Source organism: Typha latifolia, chromosome 6 (assembly GCF_019914945.1).
Source record: "Typha latifolia isolate L0001 chromosome 6, TyphaL0001v2, whole genome shotgun sequence".
Classification (NCBI taxonomy): Eukaryota; Viridiplantae; Streptophyta; class Magnoliopsida; order Poales; family Typhaceae; genus Typha; species Typha latifolia.
The window spans coordinates 14,399,715-14,422,669 of NC_133091.1; the positions used below are offsets into that span (position 1 = coordinate 14,399,715).

Genomic DNA, 22,955 nt, shown 5'->3' on the forward strand with positions numbered 1-22,955 from the left:
ATAATTAGTACAAGTGAAGCAATAGGAGAAGTTTGCATAGTGTCTCACAAGGCCTGCATAAATTAAAGAGTGGGTGAGGCTGTCACCTTCTACAAAAGAATAGCATCGATCTCCACAGTCTGATGCATGCATCAGAGCAGCATCAGTAGATGTTTTACGATTAAACCCAGATCGACCTGCAAGTTCACGTGATGAGGGAAGAAAAAACTAAATAATTATTACAGCGAACTGAGCTGCTTCTATCATTCCCTTAGGAAGCAGCTTCTTCCCTCCGTTGCTGAGGGTGGGCCCTCCAAATTAAGTCTGCGGACTGTTTAATTAATTAGGAGAGAGAGATAGAGAGACGTGAGTTTTGGCTTGTCGCGTTTTGCTGTCTTTGGGAGTTGCGAAATGGTATTAGTTTGTTGGTGTACTCGAGAGGCCACCAAGGACTCCACTTGGTTGCTGCTTTTCTCATAGCCCGCGGTCCCTACCAATAATGACAGAGAGAGGCCTCCATCTCCATCTCCATCTCCATGTCCGTCGAAGCCCCAGCCCCGGCCCCGGCCCCGGCCCCAGTCACAACAAATAAATAAATAAATAATCTCTATTAATTAGATATCCTCTTTTGCTCATAAAAAATCTGTCAAAGAGTGATGGTATCTTTAATTCTTCTCAACTAGAATTGCCCTCCTCTCTCTTTTTTTTTCACCTTTAATTGTGCACCCACTAGAATAATAATGTGTTGATTAGTTTATTAACTTGACTAAGAGCTTAGTCGTGGCGGTAGATAAGTGGCCTCAGCGTTTGGTAGCAGCATGTGCACACGAGTGCGTGCAAACAATGCAGAAAGAAAATGAAAAAAAAAAGAAAAGAAAAGGGCACGCTAATTAAGCAGAGTGCGCCCGGACTTGGACTCCTTTTCCCGGCTTAGCTCGGCCAGTGAGAACGCTGAGATTCTTTTTCCATTTATGGAAATGGGATGGGCCCCACTCCCGTGCTAGCTATGCTTCATCCTTTGCTTAGCTGCTTGTCGTATAATTATGCTATATTCGTGTCACCGCCGAGAGCTAGCTAATTAACTAGCTACCCCTACCCCTACCCCTACCTCTCGAACGACATAAGAGGAGGGCCCGCCCTTCCGTTACTTTCGTCAGTCCCAATCCCAATCCCAATCCCAATCCCAATCCCAGTTCGTTCACTCGTGGTCGTGAAAATAGGAATAGTTTTGCTTACAATAAGCTTTCTTATTTCATGATTATTATTATTTTTTTAGGAGCTTTCATTTTCCTTTCTTTTCTTCTTCTCATTTTCATTTTGATCTATTGCACAAGTTACAAAGCTTTTACAGAGGGGTGATGTGATTTCACCGCTAGCTACCAATAACCTACCTTTGTCGTTGCCATTCAATTGAACAAGCTGGGAAAAAGAAAGAGATTCGTTTACAAAGCTTTTGGTGGATAGAAAAACAAAAGAAAGAAGCACGTTTTGCTTCACATGAGTTGGATGTATACGGAAAAGTTTCCAACTTCACAGACAACTGAATCAATAAAACAGTGAGAACCAGACTGTTTTGCAGTGAACCCCTAGCTGAATTGTCCGCCTCCTGACGTCCTCATTAGCTCGATCACTTTTCCCATTAGGAAAAAGTAACTTTGTATCAATCATGATTCATGTACAACAGCTTCGTATATTGCATGATGCTAATCCCCGAACTAAAAGCAACCCCTGCTCTAACAGTTTGCTACCTTCCTTTCTCTTGTGGTTTGATTTTCTTAGGAAGACAAGAATTTTTGGTTGTTGTTTTGCTACCTTCCTTTATCTTGGGCACGGTAACATGCATCTTAGTGTACCGATGACTTAATCCAACTGCTCCTCCTTCTTCTTCCTCGTCTTTGTCTCTGCCAAGCACCACCGCTAACTATTGTCTCTTGCTTGCCTTTCTATCATCGATCAAATCTCGATAGTGTGCCTTTTGTAGAATCTAACTTTTATTTTCCTTTGTTTTGCCTTATTGTAGGGTTTAGTATGTTGTAGGTTCACTTTCCTTATCTATCGTAGGTTGATGATTTTTTATCTTCAAATTATTAGATATTTGTAGGGTTGACAAGGAAACAACATGCTAATTTGGGACTCTTTACACTTGTAAATTTAAAGAGGTTGTACTTCATTTATGTGTACTATTGGGCTTTAAATTTGTTCAATTTATAGTACTGTCTAGCATTGGTTAATGTGAGAATTGTATTAAAGAGTTGTTGCTTATATCTCTATCTTTTATGCTAATAATTTGTGGAAGTTAATGAATTGTTTTGGACTAAGAGCATTCATTTAAAAGTGAAAATGAATTAGAAATGACCCCATGAAGAATACTAATCTTAGCAAAGAAAATATTGTTTCACACACCCACCATCTATTTGAATCTCTATTGCTGGAACTTTCTACTACTTTATAGGAAATTAATCTTTGGTACCCGAACAATATTTATTTACTAAGGCACATCTTTTGACACCTATAGAGAAAAGGAAAGTATACCGTTATCTAGCAAGATGAGAAGAGGGGAGTAAGTCATAAGATTTATAGAGTGGTCCAATAGCTACAAATTTTAAGATTTAAGTATATGAAATTATAAGGTCAGGCATTATGTCGGATGGCAGGCAAGTTGGATGAGTAAATCCAAAGCCAGCTTATACCTGATGTGCAACTCCATATATAAGATAGATGTATCAGACAAGAGCCACGAATTAAGAGTTATTAACTTCCAAGTGGGTTGGTTGGAGGTCTAATCACTAATGTAATTTTGTCAGGACCCAACCTGCTTAGATACGAACGAGTCTAAACAAAAACAAAGTTACATCTACTTTTTAAAATGTTGGCCTCTTTCACTCTTACATAGCAATGTAAGGATCTACCAATTAGCTGAACCTTGATCTAGATCTAGTCCAGCTTTGCATTATGATGACTCATTTAATCGACTCACTTAGACCCCTGGCTAGGTCAAGATTAATTAGGTTTTTATCATCATACCTAGAACTCCATACTCGGGTCATTAGGGTTCATGCATCATACTTTTTCTCTTTTAACCGATCGAACACAACGATGGATTAATCAGTCCACTTGGATATAAGATTGATTTGTCATTCATACATTCCAACTAAAAGAGCGACGGAGGAGAGAAGAAGAGGATTATTTGTCCTTAATTAATAGCTCAATAGGGTTGGTTAACTTAATTGGACATGGAATCACATCCAGTCTTCCCATCTGTTGCAAAGGGCACTGAGAATAATGATTTGGCACTAAGTTCAAACCAAAATGTCCATCACTGAAGACAAACTTGCTTTTATTTAAACAACTCAGCTAATAGAAGTGCTTGTCATCATCTACTATTCCTGTCGATGCAAAAAATGGAAGTTTTTGAGCCACCTCTCACCACTAGTTATTGTGGCAATTAGCTTCTTTGCTAGATCAGGTAAGTAATTATGTTTCTTTGTGAGTTGATTGAGTCCCTATCTTCTTTTTTTTTCTAGTATGTCCATACATCCAATTAACCGCATGAATATCCATTTAGATAGTGATTGCGTAATTTCCTAGTGTTTAATAATTTTAAAGAGATGTTGAAATGCATGGTTATGTTGAGTAACAGAGTCTTCTCCAGAAAAATATATATAACTTAAGGCTGGAGTTGAGTTGGTAAGAGGTTATGAAGCTAAAACCAGTTTGATGAGCACTTAACCAAGTTTGTAATCTATAAACGGGAGAGAGAAATTTCCTTTTCGTTGGGTGGCCACAAAGTCCACCAACGCCCAATCACATATACACACCCCACCACTCTCCCCTTGGGTTGGTTGTTTTTTTTTTAAATAAAAAATAAAATAATAAAAACCGGAGGAGAAGAATAAAATAGAGAGAGCGAGGCAGAGTTGGAGGAGAAGGATTAGATCGGGAGCTAAAGATTCATTCTTTTGTTTTTCCCCTCCTCTTCCCCTGTTTCCTTTACCTCTCTATCCATCCATCCATCCCCAAGTCTCAGAAGAAATAAAAAGGTAAGAAAGGTGTCTTCTTTCTTTGCCACTTTATCCGCTTCTTCCTTCGGCCTCACTCCCCTTCTCTATTCTATACTCAATTCCCAGCCCCTGTTTGGCTCGTTAGCCTTGTCCGATTTCTGTGCCGAGTTTGTTCCGAGTCTCTACAGGGACTTGGTCATTTGATTCTAGCTCTTTCCGAGCTCGATTCCTCTGGATTCCAATTGTGTTTGTTTTCTCCCTTCTTGTTTGATTCCCAGTTTATAGATCTGGCGGTCTCTTAGAATTGGTTGTTTGAGCTAATCTTTGTTGGGTCTAGTTCTGAATAGATTATGCTTATACCTTATGCAACTATTCCATTGATCCAGTGATGGTATCCTGGGTTTATCGTGCTCCGGTCGTCAAGATGTCTCCTTTTTCGATTTTTTGAGATTCTCTATAACTTTGGACTGGTGGGTGTTGTTCGGATTCCTTTGGGGGCAGCTTATAACTTTCTCTTCGTTTCTTCTGTTAGATAGGTCTTCCCTTTGCTACTCCTTTCCGGTGGGCCAACCTCTGTATCTGAGCTGCACCTTGAGACGATGAAGGGGTTGTGGATGGAAGTTTTGCCTCCGACGGATCATTACTTCTCCAACACCAGTTGGTTTCCACGCCAGAAATTGAGCGGAAATTGGACGCGAGAGGAGAACAAGCTCTTCGAGGATGCCTTGGCTCGCTTCGAAGGAAACACTCTCGAGAAGTGGGAGAAGGTGGCGGCCGCGGTTCCGGGGAAGAGTGTGAGGGATGTCATGTGCCACTACCGAGATTTGGAGGACGATGTTAGTCAGATAGAAGCTGGGTTTGTTCCATACCCTGGTTACGGCTCATCTTTTACGTTGGATTGGGAGAACAACCAGGAGTTTGAAGGACTAAAGCACTCATTCTGCCCCGGTGGGAAGAGGCCAGGGGGAGGGGGTAGGACATCAGATCAAGAGAGGAAAAAAGGAGTACCTTGGACCGAAGAGGAGCACAGGTGAGTTCCCTTTGAAACCTCATTTGGCATTTAAATCTTCTTATCTGTAATATTGGGTGCATTCATTGAACAACTTAGACACATCAAGATGCCTCCTTTTTAAATCAGGGGTATTGTTGTTTTGTTGTATTGCACTATTATTCTCGTTTGCACAATTTATATCTAAGATTTTTTTGTTAAGATTTTCTTTTATGATTGGTTGCAGATTGTTTCTTTTGGGTTTGAAGAAATATGGCAAAGGGGATTGGAGAAATATATCTAGGAAATTTGTGATGAGCAGGACACCTACCCAAGTGGCTAGTCATGCTCAGAAGTACTTCATCAGGCTGAATTCAGGTGGCAAAGATAAGAGAAGATCCAGCATACATGACATTACAACACTCAATTTGCCTGATAACATGCCTCCACCGTCTCAGTCATCTATACTTGGTGTGCAAACAACTTCGGCACCTCCAGCTGGGACGTCGGGTCAATTCTCCGTGATGGTTGATGCAAAACAACATAATAAAGCAGCAAACATCTTCAATTTATCTGCCCATGGTAATCAGCGCGTGCAACCACCGCTTGGAGTAACACCTTACGGAATGAAACTACAAGGTCAAAATTCACACTGTGGGCCTCTCCATGATTCCATGGTTGGCGACCATAATGTTCTATTTCAAATGCAATCCACTCAATCCTATCCCCATGGCTAAGAAAGTGTATCTCTCCTTTCAACATCAAAGAAGAGGGAGGATTGGATCACAAAGAATAACTCCAAGAATTCTTGGTGTTAAAATGCAAGGGTAAAACATGTTTTACTGGTGATGTTGGTGCTTGGAGAAGGTTGGTGGGGCTTTGAATCTTTGCTGCTACTTATATATAATTCTACATATAAAGTTATTTTCCTCTTTCCATCTTTGTATATTATGCCATTTTTCCGTGTAGGATTTGACTATATAATGGCAAGAAAGCAGATTTGGTGGTAATATTTAGATTAGAGTGCATGTTCCTGTTCATGCATTGTGAAATGCTTATTTTCTATATTGAGGATGTAGAGTTCTTTGAGACTTGTACGTCCAGAACTGCAAATTAATAGCCATTCCTGCTTATGTGATGCTCTCAAAAGGATGGACTAGTGGAGTGTGCGTGTTTGCTGTACTGCTTTGGAGGTATGAAGGCTTATGGTTTTCTGTTTCTTATGCCTCATATATTCTTCAAACTGTATCCATATCTAATCTGTTTTAAGACTTCAATTGAAGTGTGAACTGGCTTTTATCTGATAGCCTCATTGATTTTTTTTTTCTGTGCTGCGATTAAGACTTGATTTTCCTTGCCTTACTTTTCAGTGTTGGAGTATCCTTGGTCTTTTCCTTTCTTGTGTTCCTCTCTAGAAAACAATGATTAGGGCTGTATGATTGGAATTGGATTTCTTTCTTCATGTAGCATGAATTCAATATCATATCTCTTTTTTTTTTCTTTTATAGAATTCACATAATCTATGCAAGGATGCCAGTTCATTGTTCATAATTTACCCCTGCTAAAAGGAGTTAAGATAATGATTGTTGATAATCTAATTCTGCTTTAGATGTCACACGGGTGAAGTTCCTTACATACCACTGACCTTATTCTTCCTTATGAAGTTGTTCAGTCCTTCAAATCCTTTGTTTTAGATCCTACCATATGGTCTATCTGTCAGAGAGCTTTCTCTTGGATATCCGCATCACTATTTGTTCCTTTTCTTTCAATATATTTCCAATTTGTATATTGATTTAAAAATCTGAGTCTTAGTGCTCTAAACTCTGCACCAGAAACAACTTTTAAACTCCCAATATGGCCTAGTTTGTTATGTAATGCATGGACACTTAGAAAAAAGATTAATTGGCAATGAGTTGGAGTTCCACTAGCTAGGTATCTCATGCTTCCTTCTTTGTCCTTTTTTCAGGTTCCGCTTTTTTACTTCTTGATGAAGGTATGCTCAGATATGAACAGATCTTTATTATATGCACTGCTTAGCAGAATAGAATATAATAGAGCAACACCATATCCAATATAGTCCACTAACCAGTGATTCTCTTTTTCACATGAAAGTACATGCAAATCCACTAGCTAATGGTGCGTATGCTGTTGGACAAAGTAAAGGATTTATCTTCTATGATGTATTTGAATATAAAAACGTTGACTAATGCTGTGCATGATAAACAAACTGTTTGTTCCTACTGTTTGCAGCACAAAGTCTTACTAACCTGTGTTCTTGCTAATTGGTATAGCAGAAATCTGGTTGTTGGTTTGAAATGGACCAGACTTCAACAAAGTCTTTTGTTACTAGAACAGATGATAGCATCAGCTGATATCTAACGACTAGTTAGACATGAAACGAGAAACTGAGGAAGTACAGGCAGTTATTCTGTTGTGTTTCTTGTTTTGGTTTGTTTCATGCAGTGCGAGTTGAGACCTTTCTCTTGTGCTTCTTCTCAACTCGTCCAGTAGAGTATTACATGTGTTTCTCTGACGTTGCACTGAGGTGTATTAGCTTTGGCACTTACAAATAAGCTCTTTACCTTTATCTCGTGGATTGCATGACCTCATGGGGTCGAGTATAAATTTGACACGGAGGGATGTAACTACCTCTATAATCAGCTCCGTTATACCTTGTAACTAATGTGGTAGTAGTAGTAGTAGTTGTTGTTGTTGTTGTTGTTGTTGTTGGTGGCAGTGCTGGGCATTACTGGTGATATAGACATAAGAGATTGCTGCTGTTGTGGCTGCAACTATCAGCAAAGGTAAGGTAAGGTGCATACCGCAATACTAGCTAGAAGCCACCTGCAAATTGTTTTAGGGGACCCACCTAGTGCCAAATAAAGAGGAAGATTCATTCAATGGAAGTGGTCACGCTGTTTAACTTTCGCTCAGTATATGACAAAACTGTCCGCTTCCTTTTGGAGAGGGATGTTGCATCCATGATCCATCCACTCTTTCCTTCCTTCTTTCTTTCTTTCTTTCAAGTTGCATCATACAAGGCATTTGGTGTGTTATTCCCACTTTGTTCTGGAGTTTCACATCCGTGGTCTAACATACTTGTACTTTTGAACATCATGTCCTAACTTTACAAAATATTCTGATTCCAAGGGTGGATTTCACTGTCACTGATCGAATATGTGTGTGTTTCGAAAATTCATACTCTCATCAGCGGAGCAGAAATGAAGGTTGAGTTGCTTGATTTACTCTTCTTCTTGCCTCGACATCCTGAATAGGCACACGCCTATTTGTGCAATTATCACATCATCCACGAATGGCTTCAGCACAGAACTGATTCCGAATACCGTCATCAGCTGTTGTATTTTATGTAGACCCTCGTATCACATATTGGAGCACCAAAAGCTTCATCTCCAAGTGCATTAATGAAGGAATATAGTAGCATTTCAGGTTGAAACTTGGATGTATCCTTGTAAGGCTAAAAAGCACTAAGGTAAGAAAGCTGACAAAATTTCAAACTTTGAGCGACCAAATTCATCAGAAAAAAAAAACCAACCAACCAGAACATTTCCATTCGTACACACCAAGGATTTGCAGGTGCTGGAAAGGAGAAAGCAAAAGTAAAACAAAACGACGTGCTTTACCAGTTCAAGGAACATAGCTTAATTTTTCCATAAACCCATGCAATGCCTTCTTTGGAGAAATATAAGTTACCAACATCTGATTCTTCATCTTAAGGCAATTACAGGTGGCAAATCAGTTCTGGCTTATCAATCCTCCAACCTGTCCTCTGATAAAGAAAGCATGGGATGTTCTTGGGCTTCTAGCGACCTTCTTGCATTTTTTTTGTTTGCATTCTTTCAAGTTTCAAAATGCCTTGCGGAAAATGGTGCAATCAGCACAAGCTTGACAAAGGAAAAGGTCCAAGGTGATTGAAAATCTTCTTATACTTGTCAATCAACCAACAAAAAAAAATTTGATTTCATTACAATGATGGATGAACGTCCTTTACCTAATGAATGGAGTTAGACATTGACTAACAAGACAATTATAAATTCTAAGAAACCTAAGTTTTCGATATTACATTAATTTGTTGCTCATTATCTAATGTAGATATTCTAGCAACCAAGCATGAAATCCACTTCCAAGTTTAGTGAATCTACATGTTACCTACTAACTAACGATCAATTTTTTAAGAACATCATGTAAACTGATTCAGCATGAACAAAAAAGAATAATAATACTGTACTGAGCAGAGACCAGAGTAAAGCTGTGTAGCTGTAATAGGAGAACTGAAAAATTGACATGCAATATATGTCAAGAACTGCAGTGTTATTCAAAAAGATTTACACAATAATTAGACGTTCTCAAAGCCTGATGACACAAATAATAAACAGAAGTTCCTCTGCAGATGCAACAATCTTACAGAAAAATCACATCAAAGACAGAGAAGGCAATGAACTGTGCTACTAAAAGGCATTAAAAGAACAGTATCCACTTTTCATCACCTAGGAACTTCCCTCCCCCTCAATGCCATCCTCGTCTGAAAATGATCAGCACAAATGAAAGTTCATTAGACTTTCATGTCGATATATCTACAGAACATTTTAGTAGAGAAAAACCTAATAGTGATACATTTCCACGGACACAAGTTAAAACAAAACAATTTGAATAATGAAATATCCTAAGCAAGTATATTGATAAGTTAAATCTTATATTTTGTCTTCTACCATAGACAAGTAGACAACATGTCTGTCATCCGTTCATGAGGAGCTTCAGATAAATAAGAGTCTGAGTCAAGAAGAGCAACCACACATGCCAGATATTTGACCTCATTTTATGACAGCATTCCACTTGGCAGTAAAGGTAGTAACATAGAACCCGATAGAGAATGTATAAACTTATAGGGGCACATATGTCACAAGAGTTTCTAGTGAAAAGAGCAACATATTCGTAAAACATGGAGTGCATTCAAAATTGAATCGTACAAGTTTATGATTTTACAGATACAAGCTTATTTTGATTTTTGAATCTACAAAAAGTATTGGTAGAACCAAATTAACAACGATCAGACGCTTACAGGCTTCAATTATTCCAATCCAGAATATAATAGGTTGATGGAATTCAAGAGTAAAGGTATCAGCAAGAAACAATCTTATCCAGTGATCCTAATATATAACTAACTGCATTCTCAGACCAAAAGCCAGATTTATTCTGTACCAGCAACACTGAATTGTGATTCACCAAGGAGTAGCTCTATACTGTGGGTTCTTTCATTTATTTTCTAGCAGGCATATATATATATATATTTTCAACATCAGGATGATTTCCATTAAGTTTCGAACTGTGAATACTAACTTATCCATTTGGCAAGAGGATAAGACTAAGGATGGTTAAGTGAACAAACTAACCTTCAAGGTCTTCTTCTTCATATTCTTCTTCATCTCCTTCCTCTGCATTTTCCCCATACATGGCATTGAGGTAATCAACAGCAGACGTAGTAAACACCAGCTTCTGTGCATCAAGGATGTCGAACAGGTTGAGCGTCCTCGGCGTCAGCATCTTGAGCGTTCCAATATTCCTGCTGCTTAGCATGACGTTATCCGACACTTCCGTCATCAAGAACAGAGCCTTCTGCTTCGGATCTAGTCCCCACCGCTGCATTGCCGCAATGAAATCCTTAGTCTTGGGCGCCTGGGCAAATTGCTCCTCGAAGTCCTCGACGACGAGAGCGTCTGCGGCAATGGCAGCGCTGGCGATGGCGGTGGAGATGGCGAGGCGCTTCTCCTTGCGGTTAATCTTAATGGACCAGTCGCGGGGCTTGGGGCCGAAGATGACGCCACCGCCAGGGCGGAGAGGAGTGCGCTGGGAGCCGCGGCGGGCTCGGCCCGTCTTCTTCTGGGAGTACGGTTTCTTGCCGCCACCCCGCACCTCACTGCGAGTTAAGGTGGAGGCCGTGCCTCGCCGCTTGTTCTGGCGGTCGGTGATGAGGGCTCGGTGAACGACGGCGCGGGCGGTGGAGGAAGCGGCAGAGCGGAGGTCGAGGGGGGCCTCGCCGACCTTCTCGCCAGAAAAGGAGAGGACAGGGAGTGTGGCGAGCTCGGAACGGACCACAAAGAGAGGGGATTTCTCGTAGGTTTTGGAGGGCGAGCGGGAGGAGAGGGAAAGAGAGGACTTGAAGCGAGCGCAGAGGGGAGATGAGAGGAAGAGGGAGGAGGAGGAGGAGAAGGAGAGGGAAGCAGATGCCGCTGCAATCGGCATCTTCGAGATGGAGTTGGAAGAGTTGTGGGTCGATGGGGGTAGACTTTCACAATTCGGAGAGGAGGCGAGAGAGGGAGCGAGCGAGAAGGGTGTGTTATCCGTTATCCACTGACCACAATGCATACATTAACCTCTCCTCTTTTTCTTTTTTTCCCTACTCTGTCTATTTTCTACATTAAAACAAAAAAAAAGAAGTAATTGTCAAACTATTATTGACAGTTAACAACAGGAACTTTAGGATATTGGTCAAATTCTAGATTAATGCACTAATATGATAGAACTTTTCTTTGTTTCGATTAAATAATTTTATAGTAATTAAATAGCTCTTAACAGACATAGAACTTCCTCCTGTTGCATGCCGAATTGGGGATGCAAAATAAAAGGGAGGGCCGTACCATAATATCTTTCTTTAGTTTATTCTCATTTCCTCCTTCCGTCCAACGTTTAGCTCGTTCCTTTTGGTTTTTCGAACTAACAAGTCTAACATAATTTAATTTAACTAAACTTTCACCTGAGGGAACGAAGACGAAATTAAGCTGCTAAACTCCAGCAATTTGTTAACCATACGGTCCATCAGCTTTTGAAGGAAAAAAAAAAAACAGCTAGACAGCAAGATAACCTATGCGAATTATGAATACAAGATAAGCTACTAATTGGAAAAAACATGTATGCTTATACTAATCTTGATATAAATTTACTCTTGACATTTTAATTTCCAGGAGTGTTACATTTGAATACATAATTGGACAGCTGACCAGGAATCAATGAAGTTTTATTCCCCCTCTTCGTGAGGCAGCAGTGTTGCTACTCATCATTTTTCCGGGGATAAGGAACAACCTTCCATGAACTCCTCTCTATATGGGAATAATCGACATAGAATTGACTTTTTGAGTACCTGACATTATTGAGAAGAAATACAAAGACAAGAAAAGGAAACCTAAATTATTTAGATGATTTTTGTCTTGAATATTTTAGCCTGAGGTCCCCAGTCACCACCAAACGAGCTGCCCTTACCAGCTCTTCCTTGACCATAAACAGGACTGCTGCAGCAAAGACGCTCTGCACAATTTTTGTGCTCATTCCATTATACAGACCTGATAAGCCTTCGTACCGCAACATCTTTGTAATTGCATCAAATGTGCCTGAACCCAAGAAAGAAGGAAAGAAAAATGAAATACATCCAAAACTCAATGCTGTTGCTACCGCAATCATAATATGAGAGATAATGCGAAGAACAATCATGCTAGTGGCTGACAGCTGATCTGACCCTAGACCCTAGAATAATTATGCATCAAACACAAGCCAGCAAAGGTAGCCAGGTTTTCTCGATCTACTGAAATGTTTATCCAGAACTATTAGAAGAAAAGGTATAAGTTAAACCACTTTATCAGCCACCCAGCTTTTTTATGAGTGAAAAAGTAAGCTATAGGTGAGATAAAATAAGCCACACTACATTGGAACTAAAATATTTGCATCAAATAGCAGATCACATACCTTTATAATGATGCCTTCTGTCACCATCAAGTCTTTGTTTCACCTGAAGTCGTGACTACAAAATCAGCATCAGGCAATTGAGTTAGAATCAGACAATCAAAGGGAGGAGTATCTGAATGGCCAGGCTAAAAAGTTCTCACCTTGACAACTAAAAGAGGATATGTAATAACCGTTGCACCAAGTTTTGCAATAGCTCCGAGGAGAAAAATCTGAACAAGGATATTAGTAATAACAGGGCACACGAATGAGTTTGCCAAAATAATAGTATATTCCTATATCAAAAGCACTATAGAAACTTTTCTCATGAGAAAACCCCTGTATTTTCCAGCGGTCAACTAATATTGTACCTTCTTGGAAGGAAAGCTATAGAAATTTACCTCCAGGGCAGTTAATCCATCAGCACCCTTCAAGTTTGAGGCACGTTTCTGTTTCAACTTCTTTAATAGAGTCTCATAGAGCATGAATTGGATGGCAGGGTTGCTAACCTGCAACGAAATAGTAAGAAAACCAACAACTTCCAGTAAGATATACAAAGCATAAACTCACCCTACCATTATCAGAGTTGGAATTACACCTTTCCAGAATCCCATAAGTCCAGCTTCATCATAGAGTTCCTGAACCTGAAAAGTGAAACCAACTAAACTAATGGAGGACACTTTGTAAAGCAAGTAATGATGCTACAGATGCATGCAACATATACTTGTCCCAAACACCGAGATTTAGTTCATCATCCAAATCTTGCAGTGACACCAGAGAGAGCTGGCAATTCAGTAAAAGCTCCAAGAAAGAAGCGAATTTACAATATCTAAATCAAATTAGTCCATAGAAAGAACTTTCCTTAGCAAAACCATGCCAAACCAATGACCAAGGTAGCAATGACTATTGAATATCAAAAAGAAAAATGATCAACAAGTTTAAATAGCACAAAGTCAAATATTGTTTCAGATTTCAATCCATTAGGCACAAGGCAATATAGTTGGCCAATGTATTGAAAGGCGGCCATAAGCGGTCACCCCACCGCATAGTGCCTACGCGGAAGGTGGATGCTAAGGTAGTATAGTATTTTTAATATATAAAAATTAAAATAATTATATATATATACTAAAATATAATTATAATTCACAACCATAATAACAAGAAGTTCACAATCATAACAAATAATATGATCAAAATCACAATTTTAGTGTTACAACTTGGAACTAAAAATTATCAATGCCTATAACCATTTCTCTTTGTAAGGTTTTTGGTAATTAACAAATGTGTACAAAATTATTTAAACGTGTTCATATTTTTATTGGTTAGTTCACTTTAGCATCTAATCCATTAGCTAACAGGGGGCCAAATGCCAAAGTGGGCTGCCCAGCACCAAGCACCAAGGCAGCCTACCAAGATCACCATGTCGGTCCTCCCCATTCCCCACTGCAATGTTATTTTGCAGGGTAGCTGCCTTGAGCACCATTGAAAATATTGTGGCTGGCAGTAAAAGGGCATCCAAATAAATGATTCAAACTACATCTTCTATTGGGCAAACATACATTGGTCGCCTGTAGACATGATCATCGGGCCGGGTTCGGGCCGGGCTCTTCGGGCCAACCGGGCTTAAGTATTTGTCCATGGCCCGACCCACCAATCACTCGGGCCGGGCCGGGTTCGGGCCGGGCTAGAATAGTCTAGCCCGTTACCGCCCGTTGGCCCGTGAGAGATCGGGCTAACCGGTCGGGCCGGGCCGGCCTGACCCACCAATCACTTGGCCCAACCCATATTTTAGCTATTTTTAGAATTTTTTAACTATTAGCTTATTTTAAAAATATATATATTTATATTCCTCCATTTTAAAAAAATTAAAAAAAATTAAATTTTTTTAAATGTGTGCTTAAAATAATGCAAAATGGTATAATACCAAAATATTTTTACTGTAGCAATGGTAAAAATACTGTAGCAGAAGGGCAAAGTACTGTAGCAGACGGGCGGGCTTAGTTGCGGGCTTTCGGGCCGGGTCGGGCGGGCAAAGAGCTGGCCTGTGCCGCCCATGGGTAGTTCGGGCTCGGGCCGGGCCGGGCTTAGCCCGGTCCAAACCGGGCCGGGTCGGGCCGGGCACGAGCGGGCCAGGCCAATTGATCATGTCTAGTCGCCTGTGCACCTTAGAGCTGTACTCTTGATTTCCTATAAATTCAAAAGAGCATGAAAATGGTCCAAACTAATCCCAAATGATTCAACTAATACTGAGACAAGAAAATAGAGCAGGCGTAGCCCTTCTACTAATACTCGAGAAGGCTTCGGCCTCCATTAGAATAGCGGCGCTGGTGATAGTTGGGGGTTCTCCTTCTACCGGTGTTTCAGCAGCAGCCCTTTTACTCGTCGTTGCTCTCGTGGTGGTCATAGAGGAGGAAGGACTCGCTCTGATATCACTATCGTAGTTTACGGTGGGGTGATGGGGTGAGCTAGGCTTGTAGTGAAGCTGGGTTGATGTAGGTTGTGGTGAGGTCTGGTGGAGGGGATCAGAGTGTAGCTGATGGAGGTGCTCAGTGTGGGAAGCTTGCAGGTGAACTAGGCTTGAGGGTGGAAGGTCGAGGAAGCTAGCTTGCAGTGATCGTGGTTGTGTCGTGGTTTGCGGTGGGGGTGATGGGGTGAGCTAGTCTGGCGGTGAAGCTGGGCTGATGTGGGTTGTGGTGAGGTCTGGTGGAGGGGATTGAGTGCAGCTGATAGAGGTGTTTGGTGTGGGAAGCTTGCAGGTGAGCTGGGCTTGCTGGTGAAGGGTCGAGGAAGCTGGGCTGCGGTGGTTGTAGTTGAAGATGGAGAGTGATTGGGTGAGCTGCGATTGGAGAGGGCTGCAGTTGTTGTGCAATTGGGGCTGCGGTTAGCTTTGGGTGAGCTGATGCTAAGGGAACAGCTAGTGAGGCTGACATGAGGTGAAAGAGAGAGAGAGATAGAGAGTGGGGGAAGAAGACAGTGAGAGGAAGGGGGTTCGGATGGTGGCCACGGTATGGGCGCCACCAGTTGTTAAAAGAGTTTAGAGAGAGAGGGGGAGGAAATTAGGGCAATTCTATTCACGCCTTCTTTGGGTGCTTACCACACCTCATATAGTGGCTATCCAAGCTTAGATGACTTGCCCTCCAAGTAAAGCTGAAATGAACTAGACTAGATTTAACCCAACACACCAAGTAGTGAAATACATGACTCAACTAGACCAAGTGCAGGGATAAAAATAGACTCATGACAAAACCAACCAGATCTAAGCTGGTTCACAACAACTAATCCTAAATGTAACATCCCTAATAATAATAATAATAATAATAAAATTGGGTGAGCACGTGCGCCGAGCTTAAGCACGCACATGCGACCCTTTCCTCTCTTCCCTTCTCACTCTTTTTCCTCTTCTCCTTCTTTCCTTATTTTTCTTTTTCTTCCTTCTCCACGCCTGCAGTTGCCATTAGCCCTTTTGGGATGCTGTCGCGCCGGAGCATCACCAGGCCCGCTGATCCCTAGAATCGAAGCATCGGAGCTACCATATTCTTTAGGTAAGTTTAATTTAAAATTCATTAGATAGATTGTTCTTCCATGACCTTTCCTCCTCTTGATTCCGCCGAAAATTCAATTAGCTGGCGGCCTCGTGCCTTGCCGACCCCGTTAGCTTCCCCTTCCCCTTTTCTTGCTGATGGTGCCCTCTGTGGACCATCCCGTGCCCCGGTGGAGGCTACATGTGGTAGCCTCCCCTCGGCGGTTTTCAAGCTGGTTGCCGGCCATCTTGATCAGCGTCGCCCTTCTCTGTGCAGTGGAAAAGCTTCCCTTCCTCGCAGGGATGCCCTTGATGACATTCTTTGGAGACCTCGTGGCTAGAGCTGCCAGGCGACCCGTCGCCTTGGCCGCCTCTAGCGGCTACGCTCCCCCTCAGCTAGAGGGAGGGTGCCGGTGGGGTCGGTCCAGTGCCCGGTGGCCGGTAGCTTCCCCTCCTTGCTGTTCGAGCATTTGGTTGCACTCTGGGTGGCTGTTGGCCCCTCCGCCGGCGAGGTTAGGCCAGTGTGCCGGCTCAACTGTCAGTGGCGATGCTCGCCGACAGCACCTTCCATTCTCTTCCTCGTCTAGGCTGGGTTAAGTAGAGGGGAGGTTGGTTGGGGTGGGTCGAGCCATACCTTTATGGGCTGTGGCCTAGCTCGAGGCTAGTTGGGGTGGGTCGAGCCTTGCCTTGGTGGGATTAGGTCTAGCCTGAGGCTGCTTGGGTGGGGTCGAGCCCTGCCTTTGGTGGGTTGCGACCCGGCTGAGGCCGCTTGGGTGGGCTACAACCCAACCTAAGTGGGGGTTTGTGTTGGGTGTCGGGTTTGGGCTGGGTGTAGCCCAAACCATGTGGTTGTGGGTTGGGCTTTCTTTTTTATTTGGGCCTAGGACTGATTGGCCCATGTGTTTTTAATTATTTTTTAAATTGTGGTAAAATATTTTTATCTTTTTTATTTAATGATCATTGTCAAGTCGAGCTTTAATTAACTTTTTTTAGGATAGCTTGCTAATTATAATAATTATTGCAAATCAATTTTAATGAATTAGATTGTGGCCTTTGAGTATCATTGTTAATTGCTCCTAAATAAGAATTAGCTCTAAGTAGAGTTTAGCATGGTCAATTATAATTTTGGTTAAATTAATTGTAACAAAGGAGTTGGCGATCAAGGTGTATTCGTATTAATTGCTCCTAAAAGGAGAATTAATACGGTTCAATATAAAGTCAGGGTATTAAGCAAATTACACTATTTAACGAAGCTTATTAATTAAATGTTGACTAAGTAAATTACTGTAAATTAATAATAATGATATGAACGATAATTTAAGGTAAATTATTTTAATTGTGCTTAATAACGGGTGAAGCGTTGGTATAGTTGTGCCAGTCTTATTTGACTAATAAATATGAGAATTTTTAAATGGACCTACCCAAGCCTATAGTGGATGTCAGTAAGATTATATAATTAATCGGTGAGAGATATTTGTGCTTATTTTTTTATTACTTTTCTTATCGAGGTGGACTCTGTACACTATGAAGATGATCCCGTGGTGCAATTGCAAGAAAGCGATATCATGCAAGAGAAGTTTCTATAATCTAAGAGTAATGTAAAGAATGAAATAATTTATCTTATGATATCATCATATTTATATCATGCATGTGCATATATTTTTTTACTATTATTATTGCATGTTGTGCATGTTAATTTTATTTTGTTGTTCTGTAAAATTTCGCGTATCATAATTTCTACGCATATTTATTAGACATAATCATGTGTTAGCACAAAATATATGATAACAATTAAGTTCCATTATGCTTATTGTGATGTATACTATCATGTCATTTACACACGTGTATGACCATAAAAGGGTGACTGCTGCGTCTCGACAGTAACCGATACCTCCCCAGCCAGGGTTAAAAGCAGGGGATCTTATTATACATATATATTAGGGTCCATGCTTGAGGTCTCAGTCTATTGATCATAGACAGTCAGATAGCCGTTTTGCCGGGTAATAGGCGATTTACTGTCGATCAACAAGAAATACCTTTTAGGGTATTTAAGATAGAGAGAGAAGAGTAGGATGACATAGATCTAGCGGTACCTGATGACGCATGGTGAGAGCATCCGTGGGCAACATCTCATAATTTTTGCACTGTAGTGCAATAATGTGGAATTGAGGGCTTGAATAGTGGTATCAATGTGCGATACTAACCTATGTGATGGACTTATGATTGATGTCCTTAGTCTACGATGGCGAACAATCAATCATATTGTTTGCTGGGTGACGGGATGGCTAGTTACCGCTAAAATCTACCCTCCCTTGTAGGTTTGGTCGAGTGTGAGTGTTGATGTCGCCTTCGGGCGTAGCTCTACATGAGCTTAAGTTACAGATTTAGTAGTCTGAGATGATCTATATCATTTGGGTAGTGTTGACATAGCCTATGCATGATAGATTATTGATTGCTAATGCATATGTGCATTAGATGAACATGTTGAGTATGAGGTATTGATGCATTGATTTGATCATGATACGCATATTTATATTTAATTATTGTTGCATCGTTGGTTATACTACTTATAGACTATAGAAGTACTTGTTGGACTTTATGTTCACCACCTTCTGGTGAAAAAACTTTCAAATTTGTAGAAGGCCTCGAGCCCGTGAAAGATCTGGAGAAGACTCATTTATAGTTTTCTTTTTATTTATTTTATTCTTGTAAACTTAAGCTTGATAGCTTGTCGCTACAGCCCACATTAGGATCTATTTGTGGATATGTATTTTCAGAGCTGTTGTGGTCTTTGCTGTTATGAGTTTGTTTTGTCTGTATTATTTGTGAAAATATGATATTTTTTTTTATATATTGTGTTAAAACATTGACCAGCAAGTCACATGATAACCATGTAAGTTCTACCCACGCGAGGGTTACGTGTATTTGATGGCGAGTGTTACACTAATGATTCAACTAATGCTAAGACAAGAAAAAAGAAAAAGAAAAAGAAAAAAAGGGAACAAACATAAGAGCAAGGACTGTTGCTGTTGATAGTTTGGCTACCAAAACAAGCAGTTGACACAAATTTCAGGATAAGAGCAAGAAGGGAAGAGTGTAATGCAAGAAAACAGAGCCAGATTGGTCAACTAATATCAAAACCATGCAGCCAAATAAGAAGCCAAAAGGAAATATCACTTCATTCTCACAAACAGGTGGTGTGCAGACTGCACAGTAAACAGCTCTAATGTTGGTTAGAAAAACGGAATACAGAGAGATGAATCAAAGAAAAGCCACAAAGAAGGTTCGGCAACCTTTGTTAAAGAAAGAGGAATAGCCAGGTAAAGCAGAAATAAATGATTGTTACCTGTTGTCACTTGGTCGTCAGATATTTTTGCTTAAGTACAGAAACTCTTAAGAATAAGCATGTGCATCTGATAATTACACGAAGACAACTGATGAAATATGCAGTGGTCAGTTATGGCTTAAGCCCAAGTAAGTAATACAGGATAGATGTGGTAACTGGTAAACATAAGATGAGAAAATGTTCACACATGTATTCATTCTAATACTTTCTTTATGTGCAAACATTGTTCAAAAAAATCTGTAAATAAAAAAACTAGCATCTGCAATTGTGAAGCTACAAATGTCTTGCATACTAATCCACTCTACATAAAAATATCTGTAACATTAATGACTAGATGATCCTAATAATAATGCTTTGAAAGATCTTTATTCTCAATACTCGAGACAAGTTACTATATTCTGCCTCAGCATATATAATCTAGATATGTAAAAGTGGAGCAATACGTACAACATGGCTAGCTCTGTAAGGAGCATTCTCAGTAACTGCATATTGTATGGCTTCATGTGAAGCACATGGTGAGCCATGACTAGGTAGTGTCTTGTTTGCCTTTCTGTGTGCCTGCCAGGTGAAGAAACGCACGGTATCATGTTAGCAAGCAAAACCAAACTTGGGAGAAATAATAATTTCCATTTTCCATGAAATATCAACTTAAGAGAGCACACATTATGTTTTTGAAAAGTGTGTTGGAAGACTGCCACACTAAAGGCTAAAGAGGAATGACAACATACTGGTTTTATACCTGCAGACGTGTAACTACTACCCAGATAGGATTTGTTAGCAGCACATTTACACATCTGCACACAGAGAGAAAGGGACCAATTTAGTAGCATGCCGGGTAAGCTGGGATATGAAACACCATTCCATCCTGGTTACCTGCCTTAAATGTTTAGAAGTTCTAATCTATGTACCAACGTGAGCCAATATTTTTGATGTAGTTATGATAAACATAAAAAAATTATTTGGTACATAGAGAATAAGAATTTTTGATATCCAACCCACTGAGAACAATCAGAAATATAAGAAAACTAACCGTGTTACTTACCCAGATAGTGCAGCAACAGAGAGTGATTCCAACATGCCAACAGATCCATCGCCAATTCCTTTCTTCCAACGATCAAGAGCAGCAGTTTCTGCCCTGTTCCGAAATATTTGGTAGAAATAGTAATATACACCCTACACCAAATATTGTTACAAATTTTGTGAGGAAGTCCACCAGCCTGGTATTAAGTTTAAGTCTAACAGCATTACCAGTAACATGCTGTAAAATTACTGCAACACTACAAGACCATTGCAGAGGAGAAATTAGACAATTCAAGTACAGAATACGATTACTCCATCCCGGCTAGTTTCACAAATAGACCAAGTCATACATTGTCTAATTAATAGACGCAAATAACACTACTGACTGAAATCAAAGTATTTCATCGTGTGTTTGGGAGTATAATGAAGTTTGATAATTGATGAATGGAAAATTTTATTTACCCACCCAGAGGGATCAACGTTGATGTTCTATATTGGCTAAAACAGAATGAAAATCGGCATAACTATTGATAAGACTCTAAATATAACGTGGAAAAAAATTTAGGGCAATTGACCAGGCTGCAAGCTAGTGAGATCCAAACAGTTCCAACCTATCGGTACCAAGATGTAATGGAGCAGGCACACAGCACGAGAAACTTGTAATTAAAATAAGAAAAAAATGGAGAAAGAGAGAGGGTGGGCACGTGCGCACGTCAGGAGCAAAAGATTACACACTCACCTGCGACGCCGCCGTGCCGCCCAGCGACGGCATTAACCCACCGTACAGCCGTTCCCATCCCTCATGCTTCACCACCTAATTACCAGCAGTTTGGTTTAGAAAGAAGAGAAATAAATCATATACGAATCAATAAATAATATCGAGGTCGGAGTAGAGAGCAAGTGCGAGAGAGAGACCATGTACATCTGCCGCATGGTTCCATCTTTGGAGCTGGACTTGGACGGATCGCGTTCTGTCTGTTGACGAGTATTGACCTGTATACGTGTGCGATCCAGGCGATGTTAGATTCTCGTCGATCACCGGCTAATTTATATATTAAAAAAAAAACAAGGGGGGGAAGAGCAAACTAAGCTATTCCTCTCCTTTTGCCTTCTTTTCCCCCTTCGAAACAAAGGTAAAGCATAGAGAAGGAAGCGTAGGGTTTAGATCCGTACGGTTTGGAGTGGGTAGGTGAGGAGCTGAGCGATGATCCCTCCTGCCGCGCCGGCCAAGCCGTTGATCAAAGCATCCGACATCCCTTCCTCACCACCTCACGGACCAAGAAGAAGAAAGAAATAGAGAGAAAGAGAGGAAGAGAGAGAGAGAGAGAGAGAGAGAGAGAGAGAGAGAGAGAGAGAGAGAGAGAGAGGCAGTTACAATAGTAAAGAGGAGGAAGATGGAGAAGAGAAGCGAAGTTGGTTGGATTGTAAGAGACGGAAGCAAGGCGAAGAATTATTAATTATTTGTTTGGAACGAAGAAAAGAAAAGGAAAAAAAACGTTTTATAGGGGAATATCTCCTGTTTGGCTGTAGCGTGGAATACGTCAGACTCACTCGATTAGCGAAACCATACGTCCAAACTGATTGGACCGCAGGTGAAGGAGTGCTTCTCCGACCGAGTCTAGGCCCAGGGGGACCCGTAACTTTCGGCCTGAACCCAGTAAGGACCCAGCTTGCTTTTCAACGTTGGAATCTGCCCCATCGAAAAGTACCTGTGGACCAGGGCAAAGCCTGAGCATTAAAGCTCTCGTAAGCCACCTCTATCTGCCTCGTCTGGGACTGGAAACAACATAACCGCGTTCGGAGGTGCACCAGAGCGGCCGCGTCAGGTAGCCTACAGGGCAGTCCACTACGCCAACAGCTAAGCCATACGGATTAAGCCACCGTCTGCACCCAGAAGATCGGACCAAACAACTTGGAAGCCTCCAGTGGGTGGTTGGCTCAAGCTCAACACCGACACCGACGGAGTTTTGTGCCTCGCAGATACCAGGGAGATGTGTAAGCCATCTTCCGAGTGGGCCACAGAGAAATGCATTAGTCGACCTGGAAATTTATCTCAATAGTTTAGCGCTGCTCTCTAAAGCCTGGACCTCAGAGCAATTCCAACATGCTACAAACTCATCCTAGAGACCGACTGCTTGGAGTTAGTCAAAATCCTATGCAAAGAGACAACTAGTCCTTAGGGAATTAGAAATTTGGCAACGAATGTCTTTCCCTGCTTCAGTCGGTGAGGCTATCGAGATCTCCAACATGTTTAGGGAAGAAATCATGTATCGAGATTCCTTCCGAGGTTGTTTTGTAGGGATTAATGGACCCATCCCCCGAACTTGTATAACTTGTTACCGTCACCCTTCATTTGACCAGACCGACATTGTG

The 22,955-nt window shown here is 41.0% G+C and overlaps 3 protein-coding genes across 4 annotated transcripts; 1 reads left to right on the plus strand and 2 right to left on the minus strand.

Annotated features, from left to right (window-relative positions):
* The first annotated feature begins 3,824 nt into the window (after window positions 1–3,824).
* LOC140791063 (transcription factor DIVARICATA-like) lies at window positions 3,825–6,117 on the plus strand. Of its 2 annotated transcripts, none has more exons than XM_073141440.1 (3): window positions 3,825–4,019; window positions 4,513–5,010; window positions 5,216–6,117. In XM_073141440.1, exons 2-3 carry the CDS (start codon window positions 4,580–4,582, stop codon window positions 5,703–5,705), a joined length of 921 nt encoding a protein of 306 aa, XP_072997541.1. In that variant the 5' UTR covers window positions 3,825–4,019; window positions 4,513–4,579; the 3' UTR covers window positions 5,706–6,117. The 2 variants fall into 2 exon arrangements, with proteins under 2 accessions (XP_072997541.1, XP_072997542.1); XM_073141441.1 differs by having other exon boundaries at window positions 3,859–4,019; window positions 4,517–5,010.
* A 3,141-nt stretch (window positions 6,118–9,258) lies between these two features.
* On the minus strand, window positions 9,259–11,375 carry LOC140791509 (large ribosomal subunit protein uL4c). The gene is made up of 2 exons (XM_073142115.1): window positions 10,377–11,375; window positions 9,259–9,508 (listed from the first exon to the last, which is right to left on the minus strand). Exons 1-2 carry the CDS (start codon window positions 11,347–11,349, stop codon window positions 9,474–9,476), a joined length of 1,008 nt encoding a protein of 335 aa, XP_072998216.1. The 5' UTR covers window positions 11,350–11,375; the 3' UTR covers window positions 9,259–9,473.
* A 534-nt stretch (window positions 11,376–11,909) lies between these two features.
* On the minus strand, window positions 11,910–22,172 carry LOC140790353 (peroxisomal nicotinamide adenine dinucleotide carrier-like). The gene is made up of 11 exons (XM_073140390.1): window positions 21,756–22,172; window positions 21,498–21,575; window positions 21,322–21,396; window positions 20,605–20,735; window positions 20,302–20,356; window positions 20,010–20,120; window positions 13,272–13,340; window positions 13,098–13,205; window positions 12,861–12,929; window positions 12,721–12,775; window positions 11,910–12,368 (listed from the first exon to the last, which is right to left on the minus strand). Exons 1-11 carry the CDS (start codon window positions 21,834–21,836, stop codon window positions 12,169–12,171), a joined length of 1,032 nt encoding a protein of 343 aa, XP_072996491.1. The 5' UTR covers window positions 21,837–22,172; the 3' UTR covers window positions 11,910–12,168.
* Between the last annotated feature and the right edge of the window lie 783 nt (window positions 22,173–22,955).

Coding starts and splice junctions, on each gene's coding strand:
- LOC140791063 (XM_073141440.1), top strand. CDS start 4,580: ATGAAGGGGTTGTGGATGGAAGTTTTGCCTCCGACGGATCATTACTTC. Junction 5,011..5,215: donor TGGACCGAAGAGGAGCACAG/GTGAGTTCCCTT, acceptor GATTGGTTGCAG/ATTGTTTCTTTTGGGTTTGA.
- LOC140791509 (XM_073142115.1), bottom strand. CDS start 11,349: ATGCATTGTGGTCAGTGGATAACGGATAACACACCCTTCTCGCTCGCT. Junction 9,509..10,376: donor TGAAGAAGAAGACCTTGAAG/GTTAGTTTGTTC, acceptor GATCATTTTCAG/ACGAGGATGGCATTGAGGGG.
- LOC140790353 (XM_073140390.1), bottom strand. CDS start 21,836: ATGTCGGATGCTTTGATCAACGGCTTGGCCGGCGCGGCAGGAGGGATC. Junction 20,357..20,604: donor TCTGTTGCTGCACTATCTGG/GTAAGTAACACG, acceptor CTCTGTGTGCAG/ATGTGTAAATGTGCTGCTAA. Junction 13,341..20,009: donor CTTACAGAGCTAGCCATGTT/GTACGTATTGCT, acceptor TTCACTTTTCAG/GTTCAGGAACTCTATGATGA.